At 33.1% G+C, this 17,299-nt stretch overlaps 1 protein-coding gene across 3 annotated transcripts; it reads right to left on the reverse strand.

Annotated features, from left to right (window-relative positions):
* Nucleotides 1–136: 136 nt before the first annotated feature.
* LOC128551098 (uncharacterized) lies at nt 137–14,207 on the reverse strand. Of its 3 annotated transcripts, none has more exons than XM_053531482.1 (6): nt 14,051–14,207; nt 6,987–7,133; nt 6,675–6,818; nt 6,005–6,112; nt 2,665–2,808; nt 137–1,971 (listed from the first exon to the last, which is right to left on the reverse strand). In XM_053531482.1, exons 1-6 carry the CDS (start codon nt 14,054–14,056, stop codon nt 1,573–1,575), a joined length of 948 nt encoding a protein of 315 aa, XP_053387457.1. In that variant the 5' UTR covers nt 14,057–14,207; the 3' UTR covers nt 137–1,572. The 3 variants fall into 3 exon arrangements, with proteins under 3 accessions (XP_053387457.1, XP_053387456.1, XP_053387458.1); XM_053531481.1 differs by lacking the exon at nt 14,051–14,207 and adding an exon at nt 8,767–8,909; XM_053531483.1 differs by lacking the exon at nt 14,051–14,207 and adding an exon at nt 8,587–8,717.
* Between the last annotated feature and the right edge of the window lie 3,092 nt (nt 14,208–17,299).

Raw genomic sequence — 17,299 nt, forward strand, 5'->3', positions numbered from 1 at the left:
TCGGTGTTTTATAATTTATCAAACTACAACGATTACACAATATGATTATCTGTCACGGTCTAATTTTAGAATGAGCACGTAATCATGACAGTGATGATACAGATTCATGTTTAAATGAGCAAATATGGAGAGATGCTAAGTTTTGTTTAGTCCTTTATTTGTTAGAATTAGGCATATCATTTCTCAGCAAACAAATCATGAAATTGCTTAAAAGTGTTTAACGCGGTTTGAATTTTCAAATATTAATATCCAAACGAGAACACCATTTTACAGTTTTGACATGAACAGTATGGTAAAAAATAACAGCTAGCGGTACTCTCTACGGGGACGGGAAAATTGCTTACCTTTGCTTAACCTACTGGGAAATAGCCTGTTATAACCTGTATTGAAATTAATTGGCGAGTAAACATTGTCAACATTAATGCAGCAACTATAGTGACATCTGCGGGAATAAACAAATCTGCCGCAAATGTTACACACTTCTAGGGAAAGAATATAACTTTTTCGTGACATCTGACGGAAAAGAAATGCATCCTGCGTATAAATTTCAATCAGGTCCGTACATTTATAATAACAACTTTGTATTTTTCTTATGTTGATAGTTGTACATTGTAAAATTGTTTTCGATCCGTACGTGCAGAATTACCTTTAGAAATAGACGAACTAGTGCTGAGATCATAGTATATGTAAAAAAAGTTACGATACAGATTTGTGCTAATCTTCAAGATATCAATGCACATTATACGAAGGAAGAATGAAAGATATGAATTTCAAAGTAATTGTTTCGTTATCAATTAACATCTCTCCCCCCCCCCTTTTCTCTCTCTCTCTCTCTCTCTCTCTGTCTGTTAATGTTTGCAGTGAAAGACGTATGTTTCGTTATGACCATAGTAGAGAAATACACTAATTTTAGATAATTTGATATAGTCAGTCAACCCTCTAAAAAGTTATTTGATTTGATCACTTTTTCAAACAAACACCAATGTTAGCTCTAATAAAAGGCTCGAACCTCAAACCATTCGTATCTCAAGTCATCTCGAACATTAAATTATTCGAACCTCAAATTATCTAAAGACGATTTCTACAGTTTAATTTTCTGTTAAATATGCCTATGTCAATCATTGACCAATTTTGATTCAAAACAACCCATGAAAATATAGGTCACAAGGGTCATTATAAAGTTATCGCATGCCCAAATTTTTTAAACGAGCCAAATTGTACAAAAAATACTTTACTTGTTTACAACTGCAAACAGAATAGTTCCCAAAACCAAAGCAGCTTTGTTTTTTTGTAAAACACAATAAGCTAAATTAGTTTCGTTCCGCAATTTATGTGTGGAAACATCCCATTTCAACATATAGAATTTTTTTTTAAAGATTTTTTCCCATATAAAAAGCAATATTCGAATTCAACAAGTTATCAATATAGAAAATATATCAATAGATGTAACAAGATTTTTAAAATAGATATTATATAAGTATATATGTAAACAGACTTAACATTCTATTTATAATTTACTTAATGCTTCTTTTCTCTAGTATCAATTCATAAACATTACAGTCAACAGTCCGTTTAGAAAATAGATCCACATTTTCTTCTAAGCTGTAATTTTCTTTGACGTACCAGCCGCGCCTCTTGCTCACGCCTAACTTGCAATTTGTGTTTAATTTGCAGACAAAATGGCACTGAGCAAATTAGTTCAGCACAATGTTTCGCATGATAACAGCACAGCGCAATAAGTTGCTTACATATAGGACAAGACTGTGTGTGCTTCTTGCGACATGATCTAGTATGTGCAATAACTAGTTTCATCTTGTGGCAGTCGGAAAATAAACAATTAAGGTCGTTACATGAAGCACTGTGTACCAATTTACAAATACAACGCTCAATGGCTTCTCGTCGTGTCTCTGTAGACGATTCATATAAAGGCTGGCTCTCTCTGTTGCAACAAGTTTGACATATATCAGATCTCTGAAATACACAAAACTCAATTTTCTCAGTCTCAACTGTTGGTCATACAACGTAAGACGATCCTTTACGTCTCGCATCATTTCTTTATCATAAACCAATTCCTATAAATTAAGCACATTGATATGGAAGAGCATTAGTGAAAGGTGCATAACATATGGATATGTAGGTAGATGACATCGAACTAGCACTTTTTATTACATTTGAACTCTCTACGAGTCAATAAAGGTAGCCAATTAACATTTTTGCCTTCGATAGATGGATTGACTTTTAAATTTTGCAGATACTGAGTCAAATGTTCGAATTATGTACCGGTAACTAAAAAATCTGGAACTCTAGGGTAGGCCATACATTTGTGTATGCTTAATATGTTCAAATCCATAAACACTGAGTACAATGTATGGATATGCAGTTTGCTGTACCCACTTTACATTTTTACCGACTATAGGAGTCAACAAATGTGACCCAGTATGACAAACGTTCAAATTTTGCTAATAAAAAGGCATTACTCTAACTTAAAGTTTTAGGTTAGTATCTCTTAATTTCGAGTCAATTAATAAACGCTTATGGGACTAATGCCGTATCATATAATTCAAACAGAAACTTAACTTCTTGTCTTAGTTAGTTTGTATATTTTACGACATAGTTAACCTTTGTATCATTAAAACATATACATTGTATACTATGTTTACTTACCTGATACTTTTCTTCAGTTTTATTTTCAGAGTTTGCATCACATGACTTGGTACCTGTTGATGTAGGGGGCAAGGCTTTTGGCTCCTTGTTCACTCCATCTTTGCTTTCATCAAGTTTAATTCTTTTGACTTTAATTTTTGGAACCTGTTTGAAATAAAATACCACTAAATAAACGCATATGTAATAATGGGTGCATCGGATGAGTGGTAAGCAGTGAACAATGAAGTTACAAATGAAAAGTAGTGGAGAATGAAGTAGCACATATAAATGAAAAGTAGTGGAGAATGAAGTTGCATATATAAATGAAAAGTAGTGGAGAATGAAGTTGCACATATAAATGGAAAGTAGTGAACAATGAAGTTGCATGTATAAATGAAAAGTAGTGGAGAATGAAGTTGCATATATAAATGAAAAGTAGTGGAGAATGAAGTTGCACATATAAATGGAAAGTAGTGAACAATGAAGTTGCATGTATAAATGAAAAGTAGTGGAGAATGAAGTTGCATATATAAATGAAAAGTAGTGGACAATGAAGTTGCATATATAAATGAAAAGTAGTGGACAATGATGTTGCATATATAAATGAAAAGTAGTAAACAATGAAGTTGCATATGAAAATGAAAAGTAGTGAACAATGAAGTTGCATATATAAAATAAAAGTAGTGGACAGTAAAGTTTATTTGCGACAGGTTGCGAACAAGGGAGTTGCATAAAGTGTTAACAAATAGTGAACAATGAAGTTGCATATATTAGTGACGAGTAGTGAAATGACATAAATTTATAATTTCACGGATCAGGCAAATCACTCGATGTTATAGACTAACAAAGTACAACTAATGATTTTCAGTTCAAACTCCTGTAGGCTGGAGGTTATATGCTTGACTGGTCCTTTTGTTGAGTCACTGTCTTACGAGTCTTAACTGAAGCTGTAACGCAGTTCCTGGATACTCAGCGGCTATATGCTATCATATATAACATCCAGTTACCATATAGGTATAACCACTTCGCCAAATAACGCTGAGCCTCGTCTGTAAGCTGGAACTCACTTACTGTCCCAGTAGATTACTAAACTATATGTCTCTGTCTCAGCTTTCCGATACTCAGCCTATATATGGTATCGTCTACAGCATTCATCTACCGTAAAGGTAAAACTTCTATGCGCTGGCCCTAAGACTGCTCTGTTAATGTGAAATGTCTTCTATTAAATAATTCATCCGCCCTGACAGCTTAGCTGCAATAGCTTTCGCATCAAGGTACTGGGATAAATCATTATTCCTCGATGCATCTACATCAGTCGCTGGATACAACACGAATTCACTATCATCTATCTACCTATTATCTATACCCTAGCAAAAGTGCGTTTATATTGGTGATATTTACAGAATTTGTTTCTGATTGGTACATAGTGTTTTACAAATATGTGGTTCCCTTTAACTCTTGTATATAACATAACGTGTCATACTTGGCTTCAGCAATCAATGTAATTAACGCAAATCAGCCATACATGACCCAGTTCTATTATTTACAACAATTCAACAATAATTACAGCAATAATAAAATGTAGATGTTGTTATATATCACGTTTTCAATACGTCAAAAATTATACAAATTGTTCTGAAAATCCTTTTGAAAATCTTAATTCATTTATTTTTAATAAGAACACAAGACAAAAAATGGAAAAATCCACATTAATAAAAACGGCCGCCCATACATCACTCCATATTGAAAAAGGGGAACGAGTAAATGTGTGCACGTGCAAACATACTGAGCTCCTGCTTACAAACCAACAAATATGCGAATCATTGCAAAAACAAAAACACCGAAGTAACAAAGAAACACAAAGACACATGACAAATGTAAACAGCCGTAGAACGTTCAGCGATAAAATCAACATTGGAGAGGAGTATAAACATTGGAGAGGAGTATAAACATTGGGGAGGAGTATAAACGAGTTAATGAGCGCCAGACATTACTTAGTCCATTAAAAACTCTATGCATGAAACCCAAAAACCACAAGACCATCAACGTATGCACTCAATGACCTTGATTCAAATTCCGAAATAGGCAGCAGTGTTTTAGCGACACCGCTTATTTGATTGTGCAGTAACTGACAGGTTAAAATGATCTTTTTATGCATATGTACTTAACAAATACTAGTAGTTTACAATAATTCTCCTATTCTGTTTGTCCTAAACTGTATTTTCTTAAAGCGACTGTCACGTACCTTGTCTAATGCTACAGCTCCCACAAAGAATGAAACAACAACCCATTTTTATTTGGAAAAGGAACGCCTTAATTTGTAATAGTGAAAAAGCTCTTATTTGTGTTGAGTTTAACGTCGCACCGACACATTTACAGGTCCTATGGCGATTTTCCAGCCTTGATGTGGAGGAATACCCCACCTGTCCCTCCGTGCATTATTTCATCACATGCACCTGGGTAGCTTCTTCACATGAAGATTTCAACGCCACAAGTAAGGCTGGAACCCACATCGGTGACGGCGATTGATTTAAGGAGGTAGGTTACCTTTATATTTGTATGTGCGCATGCCCAACCGGAAGCTAACATGACGATTTACGACTTGTTTACGACAAACTAAATGTATTAGTATATCCATTCTTCTGAGAAATAAAAACATGAATCTGTCTCCGATCTGATGCTTAATGGTTTAATAATGCAGAAATAATGAATATATTGCCGCAGAAACGCTTCAAAACATTGTTGCCTTAAGATGACGTCACTGACGTCATGACATTACGTGTCAGTTACCGCGCAAGTACGTAATTCTGTGCATTTTCGCTATGAACAAATATCAATATTTTGCTTCTTTTATGTAGTTATATTGAAATGTTAGGCGGAATGTAAGAAAATGGAAGATGGTAACTAATGTTTCTGGGAATATAATTGGGTGAAAGGTTACTTATGACGGCCATTTCAAATAAAAACTGGGCAGTTTGATTTGTAATACCTATTTTTCAATTTCCGTTGAAACCAAAATACACTGAAAAGTGTTAAATATCCGTATTTTCCTTCTTCTTTCAATATTTAATACCTTTGGAGGGTCATTCACTTCAAACCTGGATAAAAATGTACTTGAAGGGACAGAGATAAACGAAATTGAGATTTTAGCAGTTAAAACATTAAATTACATGAAATAAAAAATAAACTGCTGCGGTTAAACTAATTTGAATTTACCCTGGTAACAAGGTTACCTACCTCCTTAAAGCTAGCGACCTTAACCACTCGGACATGGAGGTGTGTCTACAAATGATGAATAGAACAGTAAAAGCAAGATAATTTAACGTAAATTTTGGTATATGATTATAGCTATGATACTTACAAGTTTGTCACTGGTCCGTGGGTCGACTTCTGCATTCATCGAGGGCAGGACTACGTACCAAGCCTTTGCTGGCTTCCCGGTTTTGCGTTTTCTCTTCATGTGTTTTTTCTGTAATCAGGTTACAACTGATTCGTTATCTTAAATTTATTCATCGCATATCACCGAATATCACCGAAACCTTGCCATTTGCTTACGCCTAACATGCAACTTGTTTTTTATTGGCATACAGAATAATAGAGCACATCACAGTGCAATTAATTATATCTAATTAATTTATATTAAGGTGAGACAAGACTTGCAATATATACAAAAGACAATGAAAAGCCACGGTCGAAGACTTCAGCTTCTTCAAGTGTACAAGTTAATGATTAATATATGGTTACACAAAAACACAAAGACATCCGAGGCGTTTTAACAGGTTTATGGTTAAGACAAATACGATGTATGTCTAAAAGCAACACAGAAATAAATGCTGAACTTGATAAAAGTATTGAATATGGAAAGTAATATTAAACTTCTGTCAATGTCAGACGATGATCTAATCTACTAATAATTTCATAGATAGCAGTACATTACACGATGTCGCTAGGTAATTCAAACTGACACTTTTGTTTATATTCATATTATTTATTTCATACATTATATTTGGTTTCCACTCAGTAAACTTTACCTGTGATTTTCCTTCACGTATCTCTTCAGTTTTCACATTACTAGACTTTGTACCAGTTTTTGTTGAGGGCGACGTTCTTGGTTTCTTGTTTACACCAACGTTGCTTTCATCAGCTTTTATTCTTTTAACTTTATGTTTTGGAACCTGTCCGATTTTTTAAAGAAAGTAATAGCATATGTAATAATGAAAAATAAATGTTGTTTTTAAGTGTGATATTTTCTGAATTAAAGGACACATAAAATGATATTTGTCTACCAATGCAGAGAAGGATAATTTAATGTAAATTTTGGCAAATAGCGTAATGATGCTTACAAGCTTGCCGTTAGCCCGTGGACCCGCGTCTGTACTGATAGTGGAAGATAAGCTTGCCGTCGGTGGCACACAATTACGAGGCAGGACTGCGTATGAATTCTTGGTTTGCTCCGCCATTTGGCGTTTTCTCTTCATGTTTTTATCCTTCTGTAAAACAGTAAATGCAATGTGTCTTAATAGCATCTTTTAAGAAATTTGATTCACTCTACCACAAATGAGACATTTGTATAATTCAGTAATGTAATGTTGTAAAACTTATCTTTACTGTGTGTACTGATTTTATATTCCTCACTCAAATGGACTAGCTCAAAGATATATCCACTTTTCTGCACTAAAGTAGTTGAATTATGTTGTCTATGGGCAATATTTTCATGAGAACCAATTTAGCACCCGTGACAGACAAAATAATTGAACACTCTTAAGGAAAAAAATTGTCATGATAATGATGATGTAATGACAGATGATGATGATAGTGATGATGCTGATATTGATAATAGTTATGATGATGACAGTGGTAATTGTGATGATGATTACAATGGTAATGATAACGATGATTATCTGTTGTTTTTGTTTTTGGTGACGATGTTGATGGTGTTGGTGATGAGGATGATAATGTTGATGATGATGCTGGTGATGATGATCTTGATGATGGTGGTGCTGTTGGTGATAAGTGTTTGTAATGATGATAATTGTCGTTATGGTTGTGTTGATAGTGGTGGTGCTGATGATAGTAGTAGTGGTGATAAAAATGTAGATGGTGATGATTCTTGTGGTTGTGATGATAGTGGTGGTGGTGGTGATGATGATGATGATGACATTGATTAAAATAATGTTTTCCAAGTTTCTGTGACTCTTCAATGTGTCAAAGCATAAAGAATAACATAATGAATGGATTTTATAAGGCACACACTTAAGAAACAATTTGCAGGTGTAACAACTAAAATGTGTGGGAAATGACAAAACTATTGACCTAAAAACCTTCTAATGGTCCTTTTTCCATAGCAAGAGCAAACTTTATTTATTATTGCTGTTATCTTTGAAGAATTTTTCTGATCAGAAGACATGGTAAATAGATCGGTGATAAAGGAGTACCCAAGCTGCATTTTCATCAGCAGCATTATAAATACATTGACAAAGGTAATATCGGCATACTTCGCATAAACATCATCATAAAAAACGCTACAAAAACTATCATAATAATAATAATAATAATAATAATCATCATCATCATCATCATCAGTAGCTTCGCTATTTCCAACAACATTCTAATTCCACCACTTTCCTTCTTTATGACCTTCATCATGTAATCAATATATCCGATATGAAAATAAAACGAAACATAAAATTTTGACTCCAAAATCTCACTCCCTTTTTTCACTCCAAGGTCACTCCAAAATCTCGCTCCATGGCTCCACTCCAAGACTGTACAGGGAAGTAATCAAGCTGAATACGATATATCACAAAATACAAAACCGAAAGTACAATGATCATTTAAAGTTTACAAGATAATTTGTTTATATTTTTCATAGCGATATAGTATATCAACTTTTCATTATATATTATCAAACAAATAAAGGCAAAATGTAGAATTCGGTATTACCAGGGTCTTTCTTGGGTGACCCTGGTATTACCAGGGACATAAATTATTCCTGATATTACATATAATTTATTCTACTGTAGATATGTCAAGTTTCGGTTTCTTTCTAAACTGTTTCTTTGTATCCAACACATTATTACATTTTGTAATTTAACGGCGGGTTATCGCATATAACAGACTTACCTTGTTTACCATAAGTATGGTGGTATCCCACAGTCTAAAAATAAACTTCACGACTGCGCAGTAGAACATTACGTTTTACTTCCGCTCATTGAGCAGAATAATGTATGTTTTCCGTTATCCGGGCAAATTATATAGGCTGAACACCACTAAATCCAGCTGTTCTTTATTTCATATAAAACCCACTTACTTCATAACGGTTTTTCGACACTTTCTAGCATAACAGATTTTCAGAGACTTATATTCCCATAAAGAACTAGATCGCTACTTTACAAAAACAAAAAGAAAAGGGGGTGTTAACTTTTATATAAGAAAACAACAGTTCGTTAAATACAACCCGCTGAATTTACTACTTTTCTCTTCTTTCAATTTCTCTTTTCGAGACATTAAATTCTTACGCCGCCATTTTTACCTAGCATGCGATAGGAACATGCCGATTTCAAAAGAATGCAAAGTGATACATACTGAAACGCGGTAGGGTAAAAGTAAGCACGCTGCTGTCGAGAAAATGCACTAGGAAAGGTAAAAAGATTAGTACTATTTATATTTGGACTACTTTGTCTACTTTGGACTAGACCTGCGGAGGCTTACATTCTATTTGGTAGTGATCAGCCTATAGGAGAGATCGCCCTGACGTCACGCATCAACACCTGTTTATCTGGCGGTGGGTAAAACAAAATATTTTTACATCGTTTGTGTATGGGATCGGAATTTTTATTTTTTAATAACTTTTTCGTTCATTTATGGATTTTAAAAATTCAAAAAGTTTTGAAAGGCTTACGATTTTCATATTTTCTTATTGAAATATCTTTTGAAAATAAATTACCGTTTTAAATGACATATGATTTGAATAGCGGCGTAGCGATGCTCCAAACTTTTAGAAAAACATTGTAAGTTAAGCGTTTTTAATTAATCCATTTTATTTCGAAATAATAATTAAAAGTTATGAATAAATTGCTTGTTTTATACCCTTTCCATTGATCAAAAAATTATTGATATTATTTATGTTTTAAGAAAAATTAAGCAGTTAGAAAAACATCACTGACGGATTTGTGTACAAACACGATCTCTCCTATATAAATAAGCAGGTAAAGATTGGAAAACATTAATATCGTGAATAGCAATTTAAAAATAACATAGTATCAGGAGCTGATTGTCTATGAAACATACCAAAGAAAAGCCCGAAAGAGGTTTAATTATTATAAATTTTATTATTTTACCTTATAATTTTAGTTCAGTTAAATGTATATATACATGGTTTATTTATAATGTTCTATAATACATAGTTAAAAGGCCTAAAACTTTATCATCATTTAAAAACTTTTAGAATATTTTAATTTTAAACATAATTATACTTAATTTTAAGCCATATTAAGGCTAATTTTAGACTATAATTTTAAAAAACCAGGGGGCATATCATTGCACACTCTTTATATTTTCGGTAAGGATAGTCACCTGATTTTATCCAATTAGTTTTAATATAATTCTAAAATAAAATTTTAAACCTTTTGGCATAATAAAAATCAGAAACAAAAGTCTTTGTGTTTTCGTTTTTCGACAAAGGCCGATTCTGATTTTACCAATTTTATCAAACTTTTATCAAATTTTACCAATCTTAACCAAATTTTAAACAAGTTAAATTCAAGGTTAATAATATAAGAACAAAGATAATAAAATCATGATAAAGGAAATATCAAATACATGTATTCTGTTTAATTAAAGTTAGGCCAGCAGTGTATATATGTAGTAGGGACCTATGGTGGCATAAACAACGCCCAGTCCGAGAAAACAGGTACAAGAAAGACGCCACCATAGGGATATCCAGTAGTGATGATGATCAGTAAACATACAGACGGCGACAGACAATGACAAACAAACAACAGGTAAACAGGTAAATCTTAGGTAAAAACTATCACGCGTAATTTAGACGTCACGTACACAGGATTCGCATGTAAAACATTTATTAGTTCATAGTTTTGCTTCAAAGTTTCAGTATCGCTAAAGAACATACATAGCTAGAATACTTGAGATTTTTAGTACGCTACTAACATAAAAATAAGAAATTTTTTATAGAAAACGTCGAATTTTGATAAAATCAACTGTTAAATTTCATACAACGCGATCGTAAATTACTTTTTTACATAATAAGTAAAGTAATTAATACTGGTATAATCATTAAATTTAGACTTTAGGCTAGAAAGTGCAAAAAAACAGATCTGAAAAACATTAAAAAATGACAAAATGACAGCAATTCAAAAACATAGAGTAAAACGGTATCGTTAAAATACATTGAATGTTTTAGAGTACATGGAGTAAGCAATTTATCGATATGACACAATTATGCAGTAGGCGTGGCGTGTAATCTATAAATAACCTGTATACTGACAACAATCGAACGTATATAAATGGCTTTTATTAAAGGTGTTTTTAAAGTTTTAAAGTTTTTAAATTTTAAGGTTAATAAAATAAAGCAGTAGAGTATAGACATAGTTCATGGGTAGTGGCAGTTCTGTCCTGGCGTTTCATCAGTGTAAGTAAGAAAGGTAATCGCGGGTCTTACTCCGGATGAAATTGTTTAAGATTTAGCAGTATATCACAAAACAACAGATCTTTTTAGCGAATGAACAGCATCTTGACACACAACTTATCTGTCCAATACATGTTTTACTGTTCTGTCCCACGAAATTTGGATACTTAAAATATTCTAAATGAGTTGTCCCCCTTTAAATAAGGATGTCATTTGTAAAGAAATAATGTAAACAATTGTCAAAACGATGTTTTACCTAGTTATGTAAAGTTTTAATACTCGCACGATGTTGCAAATGCATCAAAACGAAGACATGTAACAGTTTCCTTTAAAAATGGTGAGTTTCAAAGGCGCTGGACTGTCCAGAAGTGTGGCGCCTTCATGTAGTCCCTTTCCGGAATTCAATATATATATGAATACATTGACAATGGTTTTGTACAATAATATAAATATTTTATATGCTGCTATATTTTCAAGTAAAACAATGCTTTCTTTCTATGATTTGATGACGTTTGAACTTTTTTCTCCGAAACATGGACCTAAACCTTAATAAAGTTAATTATATATCATTTGATAATCTATTCAACATTTTGGCAATTTAGACAAAATTCAGGGGGAAACAACAATTAAAACATTGCAAAAATAATAAAAAATACTCCAGCCAACATCCAGACATGTTCCAAAACTAACACCCGGGCCTTGAATTAAGGTCCCCTTTTTATTACATCATATAGATCTACTTCTTTGGAATACATCCAGGCATCGACCTGTACTCGGGAACGGGTCTCAAATTTCAAATTTCGCTGGGCCTACGATTGATTAGTTTGACTGGAAACAGTCATAACTACGCAGTGCAGCGTAAACAAACAAAAACGAATAAAAAAACAAAAACAAAGGAAAACATTAAATTTAGCATTGCTCGGACCTATTGACGGCATCATCAAAGGAATTGCGCAACGGCTTTATATTTAGTAATGACTTACGACCCCTCCTTAGCAACGGACCGTTGCTTACATCCCCTATGACATCATGAGTTGTTTTTCAATTTCTCGTATCCAAACCTTTCTGATATTGCACAACAGGGTCGTAATATCTTCAGCGACGGGTGCCCGTGACAGACATTCCCACTTTACAGGGAATTTCGTAAGGAAGCAAGGTAAGTCTTTCGTTATATTTTAATAAAAGTTAAAGATTTATACTTCGTTAACAAGAATAAAAACCAATTATCATTTCTATGGGGTGCCGTAGAACTTGCTCATGGTTATCATCGTATACCAAGATAATTGACTACAGTTCTAATACCAGTAAAGTTGCTTTTAACTGCTCAAGATAATTAGGTTTTTTTTTCAATGTTTCTTGAAATAATTGGTTTCTTCTGTTAGATTCTGTCTTGATGAACAACATTTGAGAGACAACCTTATTGTGCGCCGTGTTGATCAGAACAAAAAACAACACCTTGATATCATAGCAAAAACATTTGTTTCTGTACTTTTGTATTTAGATATTTTACATTTGATTACTTTATTCTTGATTTCATGAAACATACACTCAACAAAATTCGTAATCGGTCAGTTTTTATTGTATTACTATTTTGTTAATAATGCATGTATTTACACAAAATTTCACATACAGACATTTAAATAGGTACTTCAGCTAATTATTGATTCATTTTTGACCGATTCACCGCTAAAGTAACGCATTAGGCGTTCTGACAAATTTAGCATATTTTGCACGCTTGCTTTAAAATTTCTGGTTGTTTAATGATCATATTGTATGAGCAATTGAGCATTGGCTACTGGGCAGCAATTTATAGAATACTAGTAAAGCAATTCAAATAGATTCACAAGAACTAAGTTGATAGCTACCTTCACCATAAAATGTTCCTTCCTGTATATTACAAACGAGCAGAAAATGAATGAATATCTACAGTTGTGAGAGATATTTTCGCGGAGTTTTTGACAGAATGAGTTCAGTCTTAGTACAACGAGAATCACTTGGAACCCATAATTTCTTTTTATTTTCAATCAATTTTCAATCGTTATTTTACGAATAATGATAATTGTTACTATCATCTATGTACCTAACTCAATGGTATTCTGTACTGTCAAAAACAAAGACATTTTGTAACTGTATTAACAGATTATGTTTAGTTTGATAGAGGCTTTGCAGATAAACTGCAACGACATGAAATGCCGTTACGTTCAAATCAATGATTTCAAAGACAGGAAGATGAGCGGAAGGTACGGTATTTTCCTATTTCGTGCTAAAATTGCTTCATAGAACCGGTAGATGGATTTTCAATCCCGATCATTTGAATTTTAGCTCATTGTGTACACTACGGTAGCGCTTTCATACTGTCCCACTGACCTGTATACTTTCGCTCGGGGCATTATGGGTAAGAACTATTTTCAACATGGAGTCGTAAACAAGGAAGTGAAAGTGTGCTTTGCATTTTTAGTTGAATATTCACCATCGTTGTTTCCAGAGTATGATTAATTCTAGTGTATCCATTCTAGTATCATTTAAAATGAAGAATGTAAGTTATCTGCAGTTTTGCAAATCGATTCATACATGAAAAACGGCATCGTTTAGCTTGTTTACCTGCAAAATACAACAATACTGTTTTTGTTTGTTTGTTTTGGGTTTAACACCGTTTATCAAATGTGTTTCAGTCATGTAACGGCTGATAGTTTACCTAACCAGTGTTCCTGGATTCTGTACCAGTACAAACCTGTTCTCCACAAGTAACTGCCAACTTACCCTCATGAACAGATGAATAGGAGGTGGAGGACTACTATTTGAGACACAATATTGTTTATCAAATAGTCACGGAGAACATACATCCCGCCCGAAGATGGAACTCACGACCCCTCAATCCATTTGAATTTTAGCGCATTGTGTACACTACGGTAGCGCTTTCATACTGTCCCACTGACCTGTATACTGTCGCTCGGGGCATTATGGGTAAGAACTATTTTCAACATGGAGTCGTACACAAGGAAGTGAAAGTGTGCTTTGCATTTTTATTTGAATATTCACCATTGCTGTTTCCAGAGTATGATTAATTCTAGTGTATCCATTCTAGTATCATTTAAAATGATGAATGTAAGTTATCTGCAGTTTTGCAAATCGATTCATACATGAAAAACGGCATCGTGTAGCTTGTTTACCTGCAAAATACAACATGTCTATTTCTGTACTGTTTTTGTTTGTTTGTTTTGGGTTTAACACCGTTTATCAAATGTGTTTCAGTCATGTAACGGCTGATAGTTAACCTAACCAGTGTTCCTGGATTCTGTACCAGTACAAACCTGTTCTCCACAAGTAACTGCCAACTTACCCTCATGAACAGATGAATAGGAGGTGGAGGACTACTATTTGAGACACAATATTGTTTATCAAATAGTCACGGAAAACATACATCCCGCCCGAAGATGGAACTCACGACCCCTCAATCCGTATATCAACGCGCTACCTACTGAGCTGTACATGTACACCATTTCACTAAAAGAATGTACAAAAGTATTGAACGCACCAATTTTCAGTATCACTATAAATTGTAATAATGTCATTCATACATTATTTAAAAAAAAATTGCAGGACTAATTTCCAAAGTATCAGATCGTTGTAGTCCAGTAAGGTTTAATGTACAGTCTAGTCAGAAATGGTCCAGACCGAAAAGGCTAAATACCAGACACACACTTTGTTTTCTTGTATTGTATTCTTGTTTTGTTAATTGATATTTTTTCTATACAAATTTGAATAAACAATTTATAATTAGTACGAGTTTATATGATTTTCGAATACTAGTAGTAAAAATCATATTCAATAAAGATTTCTCAGCTTGCTTCGTAATTTAAAAAATCTCAGAATCTATTTCTCGGTGAGGACAGTCGGTGACAGGTAGCTCAGTTGGTTAGAGCACCCCAGACATAGAAGTACAATGTCATGGGGAGGTCTCAGGTTCGAATCCTGACCTGGCACTTGTCCACCATATAACCTCCAATTATGTCAATTTACACTTCCAAATTTTAACACATAAAACTTCAGTTCTACATGTACATTTGATCTTAAAATATTTTTCATAACACAGCACATTTAGAAAGTGTTTCGAGCATTTTGCCATGGAAAACTTATGAGATTGATTTATTGTTATAAATTTTGTTGTTGAGCACAATATTCTGTTAACTTTGATATAATGTTACAGTTTAGATACATGAAACAGTAGGTATATACTTATAAATGTAACATTTAGATTTTTTTAAACTGAGAAACAGGCATGTCCCATGTTTTTAAACTGCAGGTCAATAGACAATACAAACTGGGACATGTTTGTTTTATTGGAACAAACATTTCTGTTGTAATTTTAAGAGTAATCAAACTCATTAGTCTACTTTAGATGAATGATGACCAAGATACTAGCATCAGTATATTACATACACATATTTGTAAAGGTCACTGTACATAATCCTTATATACTTCTCAATCTGCTGCATGAGCTGTCAAAATAATTGTAGTGATAGAAATAATGGAATCTTTTGAAACTAAGGGACACTTATTTTTGTATCAAAATAAATTATGAATAAATTCCATTTCAGAAGAAAGGGACTTAATTTAAACATATTGCTTTGTGTTTTAAATGGTATGGTTGACATAATATTTACTAAAAGTTTTGGTTGGAAGATGTAAAAAGATGGAGAGAATTTTTGGTCAAATGTTGGAAATTAAACATACTTTCTGCGAGAAGAATGAACCAAATATTTAACAACTAGCCTGGGAAACAGAATTCTTGTGTGAAATACTATCAAATTAAAACATTGAACACAATCTAGAAACATTTTAAACATCTTTTATTGACAGTTTATATATATACATCGTTGGCATTCTAGTTATTATTTTCATTTAAGTTATGACTGTATTACCCTTTTACCTCTTACTGATCTGATAAAATGTTTTAATGTGTGTACCAGTTATAATATTAATAATCATTAGTAATATTACATGACTTCTTACATAAATATCTGGTCCATAGTTTGTGTTTTATGACATGTCTAATATTTGAGAATAACAGTGATTATTATTATACCACTTATTGAATAGCTTGCCGGTCAGTATTCATAACTTAGCCTTATTATTATTATTGACCAGCAAATGCTTCAATCAATAATTATAATCAATAATTATATTGTATTGAAGTTGTCTGTGCTTAGGATTTTATATGTTTACCTGAAGTGTATTTGTTTGATATGTTACCCAAGTTTAGTATAAAAATTAGACTGCGAAATAGTGTGTATGAACTTTAATATATGTACAAATAACGCTGGATTTTACAAAGGTGGTTGTTTTTCACTCATGATAGCGATGTTGAAAACTGAAATCCTGTCAGTTTTATATTGTCCATGATTCATACAAACAACAAGTACTTTTTAGCATTTCCAGTTAGTAGTAGCAAAGAAATTACTCTCTCTTTGTTCTGTCAGTGGTGCACCAAGGGAAGGACTAGACTATCAGAATTGCAATAGATCTATGTAAACTTAGAGAAAGTGTTTGGTTATTAACTCTTTGAACAGAATATGATAGACATGTACATTGACTTGGGGTGCCAGCTGGTATAGCAGGCCAAAAAGTATTTATTCTTGATGACATGACTTAAGCACTCTATTTTTGTATCATTAAGACGTTTAAGACATTGATCTCATGATATCTAAATTTTCCAATCCATATTTAATATTACAAATTGCGTTGCAATTCTATAGTATAGGAAAGTGAAAGTAGATTTTCGTTTTTGTCAAAAAATAATTCTATGAGTCATAGAACGATACCGATTATCCTCTCAGTTGACCGTATTTTCTCTGAATGCCAAGGCCACAAGAAATATATGCTGGTTGATTTCTGCCAGTTTCCTCCAAAATGTTCAGAACGACATTTTCAGCTTATGGCGTTGTTTCTTAAGTATACTGTCGCCCACACGAAAGAAAACACACATGAACGAAAGAAAGATAATTATAC

This window comes from Mercenaria mercenaria, chromosome 19, assembly GCF_021730395.1.
Source record: "Mercenaria mercenaria strain notata chromosome 19, MADL_Memer_1, whole genome shotgun sequence".
Taxonomy (NCBI): Eukaryota; Metazoa; Mollusca; class Bivalvia; order Venerida; family Veneridae; genus Mercenaria; species Mercenaria mercenaria.